The sequence below is a fragment of the Rhinoderma darwinii genome, assembly GCF_050947455.1.
Source record: "Rhinoderma darwinii isolate aRhiDar2 chromosome 1 unlocalized genomic scaffold, aRhiDar2.hap1 SUPER_1_unloc_8, whole genome shotgun sequence".
Lineage (NCBI taxonomy): Eukaryota > Metazoa > Chordata > Amphibia > Anura > Rhinodermatidae > Rhinoderma > Rhinoderma darwinii.
The window spans coordinates 330,839-347,616 of record NW_027461672.1 but is presented as its reverse complement, the minus strand read 5'-3'; the positions used below and the strand labels follow the sequence as shown (position 1 = coordinate 347,616).

Here is a 16,778-nt window from a genome sequence, read left to right as displayed (position 1 = left end):
AGGGCGGACCCGGCGCTAGCGACAGCCACATTCACTTGCATCTGCGTCCTCAGGATGCAGATACAAATAATGCAGCCTATAATGCGTTGGGAAGACCCCCTTCACAGGCTGGCATGATAACGTCACTGCATAACGGTGGTCTGCGCAAGTGGTCCTGCCCGCAAGGCTGTGCAGCGCTCTGTCCGTTGCGGGAAAGAGGAAAGGTAAGTACAATATAAGGCTATGTGGCACTATTTACAAGAGGAGTGGCTATGTGGCACTATTTACAAGAGGGGGGCAGTTTGGCACTATATACAAGGGCGTGCTGTGTGGCAGTATATACAAGGTGGGGTCTGTGTGGAATTATATACAAGGGGGTATGGCACTTTATACAAGAGGGGGAGGGCTGTGTGGTGCTCTTTACAGGGGGTGTGTGTGTGTGTGGCGCTATCTATACAGAGAAAGACTCAAACAATGTTTGAATTTGCGCACGGCAAAGGCATATACCTCTGCTACTCACAAACACTACATGCATGGTGATAAGGGGAGCAAACTCATGGCTTACTTAGCTAAAAAGAGAAGAAGAAAGCAGAACTATATCTCCAAAATCCAGTCTCCTACTGGAGCTGTTCTTGAGGACACCAATGACATTGTTGCTGAGTTTTGCTCCTTCTATCAAACACTGTATGACCTATGTCCTGGGGAGACGCCCAAGGACCTTGCGGACAGAACTGAGATAATTGAGTCTTTCCTAGACTCCCTTTCTCTTCGTACCTTAACTGCTACGCAAAAAGCCCAACTAGAATCCCCTTTTACACTTAAAGAAATCTGTGATGCGCTCTCCAGTATGCCCTCTAGTAAGTACCCAGGTCTTGACGGCCTTCCAGCCTCATACTATAAGCAGTTTGCAGACGTCCTGCTGACATTCTGCATCAGAGTATGTAACTCTCTTAACGCTTCTCAACATTTCTCTCCTTCAGCGCTCGAAGCACATATTTCGGTATTACCAAAAGAGGGTAAAGACCCGTCGCTATGCGGTAGTTATCGCCCTATATCACTTTTGAATGTGGATGTTAAATTATATGCCAAAACCATAGCTAACAGGATGCAATCCTTACTCCCTGTAAAGGATCTGCCAGACACAGCGCCTGTGGTTAATCAGTCTGCACCTGCTCCTAGGTCTGATAGAGTGACTGGATCTGCTACCACTCAGGCTGGTAGGCTTAGGAGTGGGAGAACCTATCACAGCCTGGCCAGACGGTTCTAGCTCCCGCCCTCGGTCTATTTATACCTTCATTTCCTGCTTGTCTTTGCCTGTGATTCTTTCATGTTTCCTGGCTCTGCTGCCCCTGCTATTACTATTGACCTCTGCTTCTTATCGACCCTGGCTTTACTGACTACGCTTCTGCTCTGCATTTGGTTCCTCGTACACTCCTGGTTTGACTCGGCTCGTTCACTACTCTTGTTGCTCACGGTGTTGCCGTGGGCAACTGCCCCATTTCCCTTAGCTTCTGTGTACCCTTGTCTGTTTGTCTGTCGTGCACATATTGAGCGTAGGGACCGTCGCCCAGTTGTACGCCGTCGCTTAGGACGGGCCGTGCAAGTAAGCAGGAACTGAGTGGCGGGTAGATTAGGGCTCACCTGTCTGTCTCCCTATCCCGACATTACACTCCCATTCCTGATTGACCCAGAGAAAACGGGTTTTGTTAAAGAGGCTCTGTCACCAGATTTTGCAACCCCTATCTGTTATTGCAGCAGATCGGCGCTGCAATGTAGATAAGAGTAACGTTTTTATTTTAAAAAAAACGAGCATTTTTGGCCAAGTTATGACCATTTTTGTATTTATGCAAATGAGGCTTGCTAAAGTCCAACTGGGCGTGTATTATGTGTGTTACATCTGGGCGTGTTTACTTCTTTTACTAGCTGGGCGTTCTGACGAGAAGTATCATCCACTTCTCTTCAGAACGCCCAGCTTCTGGCAGTGCAGACACAGCGTGTTCTCGAGAGATCACGCTGTGTCGTCACTCACTTCCTGCCCCAGGTCCTGCATCGTGTCGGACGAGCGAGGACACATCGGCGCCAGAGGCTAAGTTTATTCTGCAGCAGCATCGGCGTTTGCAGGTAAGCTACTGTTCCTACCCTCCCTGAATTGGTCTCAACCTGGTTTCTCGTCTGTCAATTTTCTCACTTACACTCACCTCAAAAGGTGTTACCTGGGAGCGTTTAGGCAGCGACCAATAGACCGCCCGTTATCCTGGTTGGAAGCAACCCTCCTCCTTCGACAACCACCTAAGAAGCTTATTACACTATACTATAATAATCTCATTAAGATGAATTCAACAATACAGCCCTCCTATCTTAAAGCTTGGGAGTTGGAACTTAAGACTACTTTTTCTGACGACGACACCAAGGAGGTTTTTCGAAACTCCCTTGGGACCTCAAGATGTATTAATTTGCAAGAATCCTCATACAAACTGACCTCTAGGTGGTACAAGACTCCCTGGGTATTGCATAAAATGTGTAACAACATCTCCCCAGACTGTTGGAGGTGTCATAAAGACCCGGGAATATATCTACACTTGTGGTGGGAGTGGGAGAAAATCTCCCCCTTTTGGTCCAGATACAAAATGTCCTCAACACCATAACTCATTCCTCTATTGTTATTACCCCTCGTGTAGTGTTCCTAAACCTGTGGCCAACATTCCCTGGGGTGGCCCCCAAGGAGCTATGGTTACAGCTCTTCGCGGAGGCCAAATCTCTACTACCGTTGTATTGGAAGACCGAGGTTGCGCCACCATTGGCTTAGGAAGGGAGCCCAGCTTGTGAGAATGGGGGAGCTCTCGCATCCTGAGTAGCACTCTCATTCCAAGTACCAAATTATCTGGGCACCCTGGTTTGAATTCTGTAAAAATTACTCCTTTCAACACCTCTGGGGTGCAGACCCCCCCCCCCCCTCTGTGTTGGATAATGTTGATTGATATTCTAGTTTGGGAATACTTTCTAAACATTCCCACAAGGCCTGATGTTCTTGGAGACCTCTCTCCTTGAGCGTTTATTTTCCCTCCTTCTCTATTGCCTCCTTCTCTACCCCCTCCCCCTTGACGTTGGGTGCATGTGGTGAGAACATACAACAAGATTCTCATACTTCTTTAATGTTCTGTTTGTATGATTTGTTCTGTTTAATATTGAGATAACGAATTGTACATACGATTCTTCTTATTGTGAATTCTAACAATTACCTGTATATTGTATGTAGTGTGGCTCTTATGCATATTGTAACACAAATATTGCCTCTCTGTAAAACCTCAATAAAATGTTGTTATTTAAAAAAAATAAAATAACAAAATGGAATAAAAAGTGATTAAAACCTCGCAGGTACTCCAAAATGGTTTTATTAAAAACTACAACTTGTCCCGCAAAATATATGCCCTTATGCCGCTTCAATCGACAAAAAAATTAAAAAGTTATGGCTTTTGGAAGGTGGGGAGGAAAAAATTTAAATCTGAAAAACTGGCTGTGGCGGGAAGGGGTTAAAATGTGGGCGTGGTCTAAATGAGATGACATCATGACGTGTGGGCCAGTACCACCCTGGAAGGAGAAGACTCACGTGATGAATTACCCTCCCCACAAATGTGCACAGATGTGTAATGTTATGGCCCCCACATCACAGATTTACAGCAGGTGTTCTCAACATGGCTTCAACATGGCCGCTAGTCCAGCCTGTGTCCACAGTAATGCCAAACATATATTTATATCTGTCTCTTCTTACCTTGTGATGTGCGCGGCCGGTAGTTCTCCATCATGACCTCCTCGTACAGATCCTTGTGTCCTTCTAGATACTCCCACTCCTCCATGGAGAAATAGACAGTGACATCCTGACACCTTATAGGAACCTGACACACATAATGATACTGTCATCACCCAGACACCTCCAGTGCTGTTACTGTAGAATTTCCCAGAAGTGTCACCTCTCCAGTCAGCAGCACAGTCATCTTGTAGATCAGTTCTAAGATCTTCTTCTCATGTATCCGGGAGTGAGGGGGAGGCTCTGTGATGTGGCTCAGACTACTGCTCCATCCTCCTGACTCATGGATGATGGGAGTCGTACAGTCACCCGATGTCTTCTTCACTATTGTGTACTCCTGTGTATGGAGAGAGACACTTAGAGAACTGAACACAGTATTCCCCCCTCAGTAGAAAGAGGGAGATTGTGACCCCGCTGTATAGAGCTCTAGCGACCCCACATCTGTAATACTGGAGACCTCACCTACAAAAAGACATTGAAAAAATAGAACGAGGACAAAACTAAAAAGGAAATAATATTAGGGGTACAAGATGGACCATGTGCTCTCCTCCTGCAGTCATCTTCTACGTTTCTATATAGAGGTCATCCTGATCCTCCTGGTTCCTGGTCATTCTCATTGCTCTACAACATTACTATTGCTTCACTGGTGACATGACACATAACTGACCATATTGGTGGCTGATCTTCAGCTTTTCTGCTGTTGGCTTGACATCACTTGGAAGGTCTGGACGCTGTTATACAGGACACTGGATTATTCCTATAACGTATTGTCCCTTCCCTATGTGTGACTTGTTCTATAATGTAGAAAAGTTTACCTCTCCGCTCAGCAGGTAGATGATGTCCAAGGTGAAGTTTAATATTCTTCTGCTCATCAAATTCCTATCCTTGTCCATCCTTGGTGGGTCTTTCAGGAGAAAGAACGTTGTGGAGGAGAACATGGGGAAACTGGAGGATCTAGTACTGCAGATGTCTTTATGAGGAGAGGAGAAGATGGAAAATCATGCAAGAGACAACATCATGTATAAAAAAAAAAAAACAAGAACCTCACTTACTGATCATTGAGAGAAACATTTTCTCAGAGCCGTCACCACATGGATTAAAATGTGTATGCCCAACACGGAAATTTCTCCCCAGGATATGCCAGAAATGTCTGATAGATGCGGCTCCGACCTCTGGCCGTGCTCGGCTGTTTCTGGAACTCCTATACAAGTGAATGGAGAGAGTCCTGCACATGTGGGGTCATTTCTCCACCTGGATGCAGTCATCACCTCACCAGGCTATTTGGGGCACCCCGTTCTCCACATACAGGTGGGACCCCAGTTATCAGACATTTATGGCATCTCTCTTAGGTGAGAATTTGCAGCTTAGAAAAGTAAAATGAAGACATTTCCCCACACAATGAAGACCTGACGCCTTACAACTTGACACATGGCGGATACTGGGGAGACATTGCTCGCATCTCACAAGACATGATACACTATGCAGTCAGTGATTGATATGAACTTTGAGGTTCTGCAGCAGCTGAGGTGACATTATAAATAAAGGGAACATGCAGTGTAATCTCTTATGTTATGGCGCAGGAGTAGTTGAGCAGATTGATAACAGAATTTTTGTACTTACCAGTAAAATCTTTTTCTCGTTGAATTCACTGGGAGACACAGTATCATGGGTATAAGCCGCAGTCACTAGGAGACTGATACTAGGTAAATTTGAAAAAAAGTGTGGCTCCACCCAGTGGGCTATAACCTCTGTTTAACACTCAGCTCCTCTTGTACCAAGAGCAGTAGAGGAGCAGAGAAGATTTAACACAATATGTTTTCCATGAGAAAGGCAACCTCAAGAAGCCCAAAAACATAACAGTAAAAAAATAGTGCGGAACCTGTGTCCCCCAGTGAATTTAACGAGAAAGAGATTTTACTGGTAAGTACAAAAATCCTGTTTTCTCGTTAAAGTACTCACTGGGGAACACAGTACCATTGGACATCCTAAAGCAGTCCATTAGGGTCGGAAAAAAGAATCATAGCCATGCGAGCGGCCTAAACAATGGCTGTTTGCAACGCCATCCGACCCAAACTGGCATCGGCAGAGGCCAAAGAATGGATCCAGTAAAACCTCAGAAAAATATGTAACGAGGACCAGATGACAGCTTTACGAACCTGAAGGACAAAAACATGATAGAACACCTCCCAGGAGGCCCCAACTGCCCTGGTAGAATGAGCAGTGACCCGGAAGGGAGGTTATAAACCCTTAGCAAAGTAGGCACTTTTAACGGCCAACCAGATCCAGCTAGCAAAGGTGGCCTTTGAAGCTGGGCCAATCTTATGAGGGCCCTTAGGAACAACAAATAGGGAGTCCGACTTTCGGAAGGACTTCATAGCTGCAATGTGGACCCGAGTGGCTGTGACGACATCCATGCAATGTTAGGCACGTTCACGTGGATGAGAACGTTTAGAACAAAACGAAGGAAAGACAATGTCCTCATTAAGTTGGAAGGAGGAAGCCACCTTAGGAAGGAAAGATGGAAATGGACGTAGCACGACCTTGACCCTATGAAAAAACGTAAACGGAGGTTTGCAGGACAAGGCTGCCAGCTCATAAACTCTACGGATAGAGGTGATCGCCACAAGCAGAACTACCTTCCAAAATAAGATCCTGAGAGAAACTTCCCACAAAGGTTTGATGGGTGAAGCCTGGAGAGCGTCAAGGACCAGATTGTGATCCCATGATTCGAGAGGAGATGGATAAGAAGGAGCACAATGTGTGACTCCCTGCAAAAAAGTCTTAATTGGAGCGCGGAAAGTCATTAAGTGTTGGAAAAAAAATAGATAGGGCTGAAACCTGCCCCTTTATAGAGTAGCCAATCTGAGTCCATGAGCCAAGCCAACGTGGAAGCAGGCCAAAATTTGTGAGATGGAAAAATGGAGGGGGTGGAGCTGATGGGATTCACACATCTACAATAAGCCAACCAATCGCGATGGTAAATTCTTTGGGATTGAGTATTCTGGGCCTTAATCATGGTCTGAATGACCGGATCAGAGAAACCTTTGAACTTCAAAATCGCAAATTCAATAGCACAGCCGTCAAAAGCAGCCGAGATAAAACAGAGTGGAACATTGGACCTCTGGAAAAGAGGTTGTGCCGCTGAGGAAGCGGCCATGGGGCATCTGCTAACATGAGCATGAGATCCGCATACCAAGCCCTGCGAGGCCAGTCTGGGGCCACCATAATGACTGGGATTCCTGCGTCCTTGACCCTTTTCAGCACTCGATGCAGGAGTAGAAGGGGAGGAAAAAGATAAAGGAGGTTGAAGGATGACCAGGGTAGAACCAGAGCGTCGGCTCCTATGGCCCTGGAATCCCTTGTTCTGGTGACGTAGTCCGGGCACTTGTGATTAAGGTGAGAGGCGAAGAGATCCACGTCTGGGAAACCCCACCGAATGCAAATGCGCTGAAAATCTCTGGATGAAGAGATCATTCTCTGGGATCCAGGCATTTCGCCTTCCAGTTGTCTACTCCTGGGATGTTGTAATGGTGGCAGCCGCCGATAGTCACCGTCCTATTTCCCCTGGCGGGCGCCAGCTTCTATCACCTTCGTGCCGGCATCCTCCACCTCCTTTCCGGGGATGCCGGGGTGTTCTGGCCTCTGTCACTGCTGCTCATAAGGTGCACTAGCTCGCTCCTGGCCTTAAAGGGCCAGCACGTGCACCAGGAAAATCTCCCCAACCTATCCCAGCATACTAGGAACTAAAAAAGGGACTCTGCCCATTCATTCCCTGCCAGAACAATGTTGTGTCAACCCATGTTTGTCTAGCAAATGGTTAATTAGCTGTATTCTGTTTTCCTGTATCCAGTATCTGTGTCCAAGTCAAGTCAAGTGTTTGAAATGACTGGTGAAGTCAAGTCAAGTGTCCGTGTCAAGTCTTCTATTCAGGTACTCTAGTCCTAAACACTATCATTGACCCTTGTTTGGCCAGCTGCTACTCCGCAACAGCGGACCGGCCCAGTGAGTTCACATTCCCCACGAGGCGTGACAGATGTGCACCGCTGAGATTTCTGGGACATTTTGTTCCGTCCAGTGAAGGATCTTAGGGGTTTTCTTCCATACAGTCCTCTTTCCTGTACCTCCGTGATGATTGAGGTAAGCCACTGCTGTAGAGTGGTCTGTCTGTATCCGCACTGGAAGAGTCTGGAGACGAGACTTCATGTTGATCTGTAGCGGAGCTTCCGAATCGGATCAGATGCCCTGGACTGTGAGGCAGCCAAAGAAACCCCCCCCCCCCCATCCAGACAAACTTCCATCCGTTGTGATGACTTGCCAGTTGATAGTTGTTGGGTTTTTCCTGAAAGATGCCTGGGAAAGACATCCACCACAGCAGCTCCTCCTTGACTGAAGGGGGCAGACGAATCATCAGAACCAAGGACTCCGGAGACTTGTCCCAACTAAATAGAATAGCGAGCTAGAGATCGGGAGTAAAATTTAGCAAATGGGACTGCCATGAAGTCCCCAAGACTTTCATGAAGCGAATGGAGCATTCCTGTGGAGTACTGTCACTGTCCTGTTTGAAAGGTGCCTTCACCAGAAGATCGGCCAAATATGGGATAACCGCTATCCCCCTGGATCTGGGAAAAGCCATGGGCGCCGCCATGACATTGGTGAAGACCCTTGGAGCCATGGCCAGCCCAAAGGGGAAGGTCATAAACTGGAAATGCTCTGAACCTACTGCAAAGTGCAAGAAACGCTGATGTACTTGAACAATGGGAACATAAAGAGAAGTATCCCTGATATCTATGGAGGACAGGAACTCGTCGACCTCCAAGGAAGTGACCACCAATCGAAGAGACTCCACGCAAAACCTTTGAATCTTCAAATATCGATTGAGACGTTTTACATCCAAAATGGGTCGAAGAGATCCGTCCTTCTTTTGTACTCTAATAAGGGATGGAATAAAACCCTTTGAACAGTTCTGGAGTTCATACTGGGACAATTGCTCCTTGATGGAGGATGCTTTGAATGGCTTGAGAAAAAGCTTGGGCCCTGGAGGGGCACCGAGGGGGCGTTGACAGGAAAAAACGCCCAGGAGGGCGAGAAGAAAACTGTATTTTGTAGCCTGTCGACAACCTCCCGCACACAGGCGTCTTCAATGTCTTCGAGCCATGTCTCCTGGAAGAAGAGCAGCCGTCCCCCCAATACGATGGAGCAGCTCAGATGAGGGAAAATTTTAAGTATGTGGTAGCCCACTGTGCCGGAGCAGGTCTAGCGGGTCTGTTGCAAGGCTGCCAGGAGTTTCTACACCGGAAAAAATGTCTGTGCGTTCGGAAAGGAGTTCTGCCTCTGACGTGGGGCCGAGTACCAAAATGAACGAAATCATCTTTCTCTGCTGACTGAGGGAACTGGGCGTCGTCTTTGACAACATTGTTGAAGTAAAGTGCTCCTTCTTCCTGTAGCTTCAGAAATGAGTTCGACCAGGCCATGTCCATAAAGGAGATCCTGGGCAAACGGAAGAAGGTTTTCGTCCTTCATAGGGTCACTTCCTAGAGGCACTGTCAGTATCCCAGTTCCTAGTCCAAATGGCCCAGCGGACAGCTACCGCATTAGCCAAGGCCTTAGCCGACCTTTGGGCAGCTTAGACAGGGACATCACAGATGCATTTAGACATCTGCAAAAGCTCTGCAGCTAGCAGGGAATTATCCACTTGGGAGTCCCCCGAATCAATTGTGTCCTGTAGTTGAGTATTAGTTCAATACTAGCCATGCTAAACCAATATGCTGCAAAAGGTGGTCTGACTGAAGCTGTGGCCATGCTGAAAGTGGCTTTAGCCATAGACTCCACTTCAGCATCAACATGAACCTTTAAGGCGGAAGCATCTGCAAACGGAAATGTAGTATTTTCATAAAGCCGGGCCATTGTAGCATCTACCTTGGGGTGAGCTGACCATTTGGCAATACACTCATCAGAGAAAGGAAACATATAGTCTGCACTGTTGTACAGATGCATAGACCGGTCAAAGTGTTTCCATGAATCAGAAAACAATGTCAAAACCCTTGTGATCTGGAAAGACCAGAGGGGGTTGCCTGTGGAACTGCAATAACTCAAAGAAGTTGGTTCAGATATAGCTCTTGAATGAAAAGAATGGAGGACGCCTGTAGCATTTTTGTCCAAAGAGGAAACAGAGGAAGAATGATATTGTTTTGATTTCCGGGCCCGCTTTCGGGATGCACTGGGAGAACTAGAACGAGTGCAATCCAGGGAAGAACGTCTGTGGGCCTAAATGGACTGTGGTGCCTGAGAGGGATCAGACAATTGGGACGCTAACTGCTGAGGAAGGCGTTGTAAGGCATCCGCCATGGCCTGAGAAAGACGGGCGAGTTTATCTACCTCCTGGGTGAGCGAAGCCGCCCATTGGGGGGCAATATGCTCATTAACCATGCGAGATGGGGAGTCCTGTGATGCTTTAGGTGGAGTGCACTGAACACAGACTGGGTCAGCCTGCTCGCATGGAAACTTAGTACTGTACCGCGAACACACAAGGTGCGTAACAATAGTGGGGGTGTTGGGGGTCTTAGTAGCTTTTCCCTTTGATGACATATTATGAGCATTTTACAAAAAAACACCATAGCCAATGGCTATCCTACCAGACCCCGTAGGTGCTGGGTCCCCCGTGCAGCAGGAATGCTTCCAGCGCTGTATGACTTCTGTATACCGCTCAGTGTACTATGGCGTTCACTACTGGTAAGAATTATCTGACGAGAACAGAATTACCCCTCTCCTCCATCCAAAAACCTGCGCCGTGCCGATTGTACAGGGCAGGCATGTGACTCAGGTCCTGCTTGGTGAGCAATCAAAACGGGAAAATGGTGCAGGAACACAGTGGGGCGGGGAGGAGAGCCGGCGGTAGTGCAAGGGGCGTGGCCAGCTTGCAACCTAGCAGAGAACCAATGGCGCAGTCCGTGGAACGCCGTGGCTTGTAGTAAAAAGTAGAAGATAATGCCTAAGTATGTCTGCCAGCACATGTGTTAGAGACCTCATTAGTAAGGACACAACATCCGAGAAAAAAACAACCCTCTATATATAATGCCGCAAAGCCTGCTGACATAGTCTGAATGCTCCCCCACCAAAGAGGCTCCCAATGGCGGCAGGAGAACTTACCTGTCAGTCATCTTCAGGCGCAGCCTGTCACCCTATAGGAAAACACACACAAGTAGTGCGGCTGTCCGGCATCCTCAACCGTCGAGGGCGCTAATAGGGAACTGGGTGACCAGAGCGGTAACATCCAACAGAGGGGTGGGGATTCACCGATGTGGAAATAGCATCCGCCAAAATGCCGGGCATTCACGGAAAGGGTGGGAATCCCTACCGCTCAGCGCCCGCAGGGAAGTCACCATTGGAACACACGAGGGACTCGTACCCTGAACCTGAAAACAAAATAAAAATAAAATATCTAGCAAAATGTCTGCCTCCTACAGACACTAGGCTAAAACTGAGGAGCGGGGTGCTCAGCAGAGGGTACAGCGGAGCCAAATATTATTTTTATATTTACCTAGTTTCCTAGTGACAGCGGCCTCTACCCATGGTACTGTGTCCCCAGTGAATACTTTAACGAGAAACATTGTTTTGTGGGATAAGATTCAGTATAAACTTGTATTTTACTCATTTAACCCCTTCCTGCACAGGACATTTACCGCTCAGGACTCAGTCACATGACATAGGGAAGACCAGACACCTTGCTGCAAAGGCCGGAAACCTAGAAGAACTGCGATTACGGCCATTGAACCTCTTCAATGCTGCGGTCAATAGTGACTGAGACACCTAAGTGTTTGGGAGGGGGCTCCTTGTAAGACCCTCCTCACCTGGAGATTGTGGAGTAATGAGGAGTTGTCAATTTCAATTGCGTACAGAGAAAAAAAAAATCATAATAAAACATTTTGGAAGGTGAAGTTTTTATCGCCCCAAAAATAATGTCCGGACTTATAAATGATGATATTTTACGACGTCTTTCAGCGTGAAGTATAAGGAGCTCAGAAACATTATTGTAAAGTGTCTTCCCATTTGCGGTCAGGACATTCCAACCCCAGCTGTTTAACCCTTTGATTGCCGCGGTCCGTGACCGCGGCATGATCAAAGGGAAATCCCTTCTTTGAGACCCGGTGATGCGATCAAACACCAGGGAATCCCTCTGCAGTCAGCCCTGGGGACCTACCAAGGACCCCAGGGCTGTCTGTTCCGTTTGCCTGCTGTTCGGGCACACTATGTGCTGCCCGATCAGAAGCCTGTGTCATAGTGACACAGTGTAATGTATTAGTTACGGGGTTATGCTAATACATTACAAGTAAAAAAAATTATCTAAATAAAGTTATCCCTTAACCCCTTCCCGCCCAATCACGTACAGTTACGTGATTAAAGCTGGTGGCTTACCGCCTTTTCACGTAACTGTACGTGATGGAGATGAAGCTGGCTCAGGAGCTGAGCCAGCGACATCACCGCCGGGTGACAGCTGTATATTACAGCTGGCACCCTGAGGTATTGGCCAGGACCGGAACTAGCATCCGATCCGGCCGATTAACCGCTCACATGCTGCGTTCAATAGAGATCGCAGCATGTGAGGAGTTTATAGCCACCGGCACCCCAGCAACGTGATCGCTGGGTTGCCGGTGGCTGCAAAGGCGATCGGAGGGCTAATACTTACCTCCCGATCAGCCTGTAACGGAATCCTCCTATGCTCCGTCGTCGGCGGGGCCCAGGAGGCTTCCGGTACCATCGGCAAGATGGCGCCGGCTCAGCTTCCGGCTCAGAAGCTGAGCCGGTGTCATCAGCAGTGGGTGTCCGCTGTATGTTACAGCGGACACCCCGGTCTATCGCCGGGAACCGGAGCTAGCTCCGATTCCTGGCATTAACCCCTTCGATGCAGCGATCCATTGTGATCGCTGCATCCTAGAGGTTTGTAGCAAATCGGCAGCCTTGCCACGCGATGGCAAGGCTGGCGACTGCTACTATGGCAACAGGAGACCTAACAATGGACTCCTGTTTGCCATTACGTAAGCTGATTAGGCCCCGCCCAGAGGTGGAGCCTGATCGGCTTGCTGTCAGTGAACAACTGACAGTTCCAATACATTGCACTACATAGGTAGTGCAATGTATTAGAACATCAAACAAACAGTTGGATATTCAAGTCCCCTAGTGGGACTAAAAAAAAGTGTAAAAAAAGTAAAAATAAAAGTTGTAAAACATACAATAAAAGTTTCAAGTAATAAAATAAAACACAATCGCCCTTTTTCCCTTATTAAGTAATTTATTATTGAAAAAAATAATAAAGCCATACATATTTGGTATCGCTGCGACCGTAACAACCTAAACTATAAAAATATTATGTTATTTATCCAGCGCAGTGAACGCCGTAAAAAAAAACCTCAAAAACACTGCCATAATTACTGTTTTTTTGGTCACCGTCTTCCAAAAATTGAAATAAAAAAGTGATCAAAAAGTCGCATGTATCCAAAAACGGTACCTATAAAATCTATACCTCGTCTCGCAAAAAAGAAACCCTCACACCGCTCCATCGACGAAAAAATTTAAAAGTTATGGCTCTCACAACATCGCGACAGAAGAAATACATTCTCTTTCCAAAAGTAATTTTATTGTGCAAAAAGTTATAAAAAAGTTCTATAAATCAGGTATCGCCGGAATCGTACTGACCCACAGAATAAAGGTAACATGTAGTTTATAACGCATGGTGGACGCTGTATAAAAAAAAACAAGCTATGGCAGAATTGCTGTTTTTTGGTCACCTTGCCTCCCAAAAAAAGGATAACAAGTGATCAAAAAGTTGCATGTACCCCAATATGGTACCAATAAAAGCTACAGCTCGTCCCGTAAAAAAAAGAGCCCTCATACCACTACGTCTATGAAAAAATAAGTTAAGGCTGCAATAATTCAGGAAAGAAAAATATCCAGTTGTGCCGGCCCGAGGGGAACATTTCTTCTGTTTCAAAAGGCGATGTATCAAGGCACTAAAATTAGGGAACCAGGAAGGGGAGGGCCCAACCATATCCGCTGGAAGCGACGGTGCCCGTATTATACCAGGACAACACTTTCCCGGCAAAATTCCCCAAACTGCAAAGATGCAGAGTGTGGACCAAAAGGGGGATAAGGAAGGACGCCAGTTATCAGTGCGACACCGTCCTGTGCAGAAAGGATCGATCACAGCGTAACACACATCTATGGATTATTTTATTATATTTTTTACCTTATTATTATACCACCTGACTATGCCCCTGATGTACTCTGCCCAGCTCAGATATGCCCCACATTATAAACGGAAACAACAGTTATACTCCAAACAAAACTATAACCAAGCAAATTCCACGCTCCAAAAGCCAAATGGCGCTCCCACCGATCTGAGCCCTACAGCATGCCCAAACAGCTGTTTATGTCCACATATATGGCATCGCCATACCCGGGAGAACACTTTTAACAATTTTTGAGGTGTGTGTCCCCAGTGGCACAACATATTTGACAATGAATTGGCATATCTAGGGCAAAATTTTAATTTCTACCTTCGGCAGCGCAATCATTTATGGAAAAGACACGTGGGGTGAAAATGCTCACTACACCCCTTAATAAATGCCTTGAGGGGTGTAGTTTCCAAAATGGGGTCACTTCTCAGGGGTTTCTTTTATTTCACATCAAAGCCTCTGCAATTGTGAACCAATACTTTATATGTCGCCAAATTAGGCCTCAATTTTACATGGTACTCTTTCACTCCTGAGCCCTGTCGAATGTCCAGGCAAAAGATTAGGGCCACACGTAGGGTGCTTCTAAAACCGGGAAACACCGCATAAAAATTGAGAGCTGTCTTGTTATGGTGGCACAAGCCGGGCACCACATATTGGCGTATCTAAGGAAAAATTTCCATTTTCACTCTCCCACATCGTGTGCACACGAATTTCTGCAAAACACCTGTGGGGTTAACATGCTCACTACACCCCTAGGTGAATACCTTGAGGGTGTTGTTTCCAAAATGGGGTCACTTCTGGGGGGAATCCACTATTTTGGTTCCACAGGGACTTTGCAAATGCAACATAGCGACCAGAAACCAAATGGAGCTAAATCTGTACACCAAAAGCAAATGGCGCTCCTTCCCTTCTGAGCCTTGCCGTGTGTCTAAACAGCAGTTTATGCCCACGTGTGGGGTATTGCCGTACTCCAGAGAAGTTGCTTTACAAATTTTGGGGTTCTTTTTTTCCTTTATTAGTTGAGAAAATTAAAAATTTGGAACTAAAGCTACGTCTTATTGAAGAAAAAGGATTTTTTTTATTTTCACTGCCCAATTCTAATAAAATCTATGAAACACCTGTGGGGTCAAAATGCTCACTACACCCCTAGATGGATTCCTCAAGGGGTGTAGTTTTCTCAATGGAGTCATTTTTTTGGCGTTTTCACTGTTTTAGTCCCTTAGGGGCTTTGCAAATGCGACATGGCCTCCGCAAACCATTCCTGCTAAATTTGAGCTCCAAAAGCCAAATGGCGCTCTTTCCCTTCTAAGCCCTGCCGTGTGTCCAAACAGCCGTTTATTACTACATGTGGGGTAGTGTTTTACTCGGGAGAAATTGCTTTACAAATGTTGCGGTGCTTTTTCTCCTTTAGTCCTTGTGGAAATTAGAAAAAATTAGCTAAACCTACATTTTCTTTGAAAGAATGTAGATTTTAATTTTCACGGCCTACTTCCAATAATTTCTGCAAAAAACCTGCTGGGTCAAAATGCTCACTATACCCCTAGATAATTTCCTCAAGGGGTCTAGTTTCCCAAATAGGGTCCCTTTTGGTGTATTTCCACTGTTTTGGCACCGAAAGAGCCCTTCAAACCTAACCTGACACCTAAAATATTTTCTAATAAAAAGGAGGCCCAAAATCCTCTAGGTGCTCCTTTGCTTCTGAGGCCGGTGCTTCAGTCCATTAGCACACTAGGGCCACATGTGGGATATTTCTAAAAACGGCAGAATCTGGGCAATAGATATTGAGTTGCGTTTCTCTGGTAAAACTTTCTGTGTTACAGAAAAAATAGATTAAAAATGAATTTCTGCAAAAAAAAAATGAAATTTGAAAATTTCACCTCCACGTTGATTTAATTTCTGTGAAACATTTAAAGTGTTAAGAACCTTTCTAAATGCTGTTTTGAATACTTTGAGGGGTGAAGATTTTAAAATGGGGTGACTTTTTGGCGGTTTCTAATATATAAGGCCCTAAAAGCCGCTTCACAACTGAACTGGTCCCTGTAAAAATAGCCTTTTGAAATTTTCTTGAAAATGTGAGAAATTGCTGCTAAAGTTCTAAGCCTTGTGATGTCATAGAAAAATAAAAGGATGTTCAAAAAACGATGCCAATCTAAAGTAGACATATGGGGGATGTTAATTAGTAACAATTTTGTGTGGTATAACGGCCTGTCTTACAAGCAGATACATTTACAAAAATGCAAATTTTTGCAATTTTTCACAAAATTTTGGTGTTTTTCACTGATAAATATTGAATTTATCGACCAAATTTTTCCACTATCATAAAGTCCAATGTGTCACGAGAAAACAATCTCAGAATCGCTTTGATAGGTAAAAGCATTCCGGAGTTATTACCACATAAAGTGAAATATATCAGATTTGAAAAAATGGGTCTGGTCCTGAAGGGGTTAATGGGAATAAAAAATAAATAAATCAAAAAAAGTAACAAAAAGTCATTATTTTGAATAAAATTTATTTTATTTCCCCTACTGTTAGGGATCTGCCAGGTACTTCATCTAGCTATACTCCTGGGATTAATCAATCCACACCTGAGGCCAGACCTGCTCGACTGACACCATCTCCCACCAACCAGGGTGGCAGGCTCAGGAGTGGGAGAGCCTATCGCGGCCTGGTCTCTCGGAGTTAGCTCCGCCCCCTGCCCTTTATTACCTGCCCTGTGCTCTCCCTCAGTGCTTGTAATTCTTTTGGATTCCTGGCCCCACTGCTGC

General features: G+C 45.9%; 1 protein-coding gene across 1 annotated transcript in view; it reads right to left on the bottom strand.

Moving 5' to 3' along the window:
• The window catches only part of LOC142674685 (uncharacterized), a 57,292-nt gene that overhangs the window by 37,648 nt on the left and 2,866 nt on the right, over positions 1-16,778 (bottom strand). Inside the window, exons 2-4 of the mRNA XM_075847203.1 lie at positions 4,600-4,754; positions 3,948-4,121; positions 3,749-3,872 (exon numbers count right to left, since the gene is read on the bottom strand). Of these exons, the coding sequence (XP_075703318.1) occupies positions 3,749-3,872; positions 3,948-4,121; positions 4,600-4,722 (421 nt within the window). The 5' untranslated portion in view covers positions 4,723-4,754. The remainder of the gene's footprint in view (positions 1-3,748; positions 3,873-3,947; positions 4,122-4,599; positions 4,755-16,778) is intronic.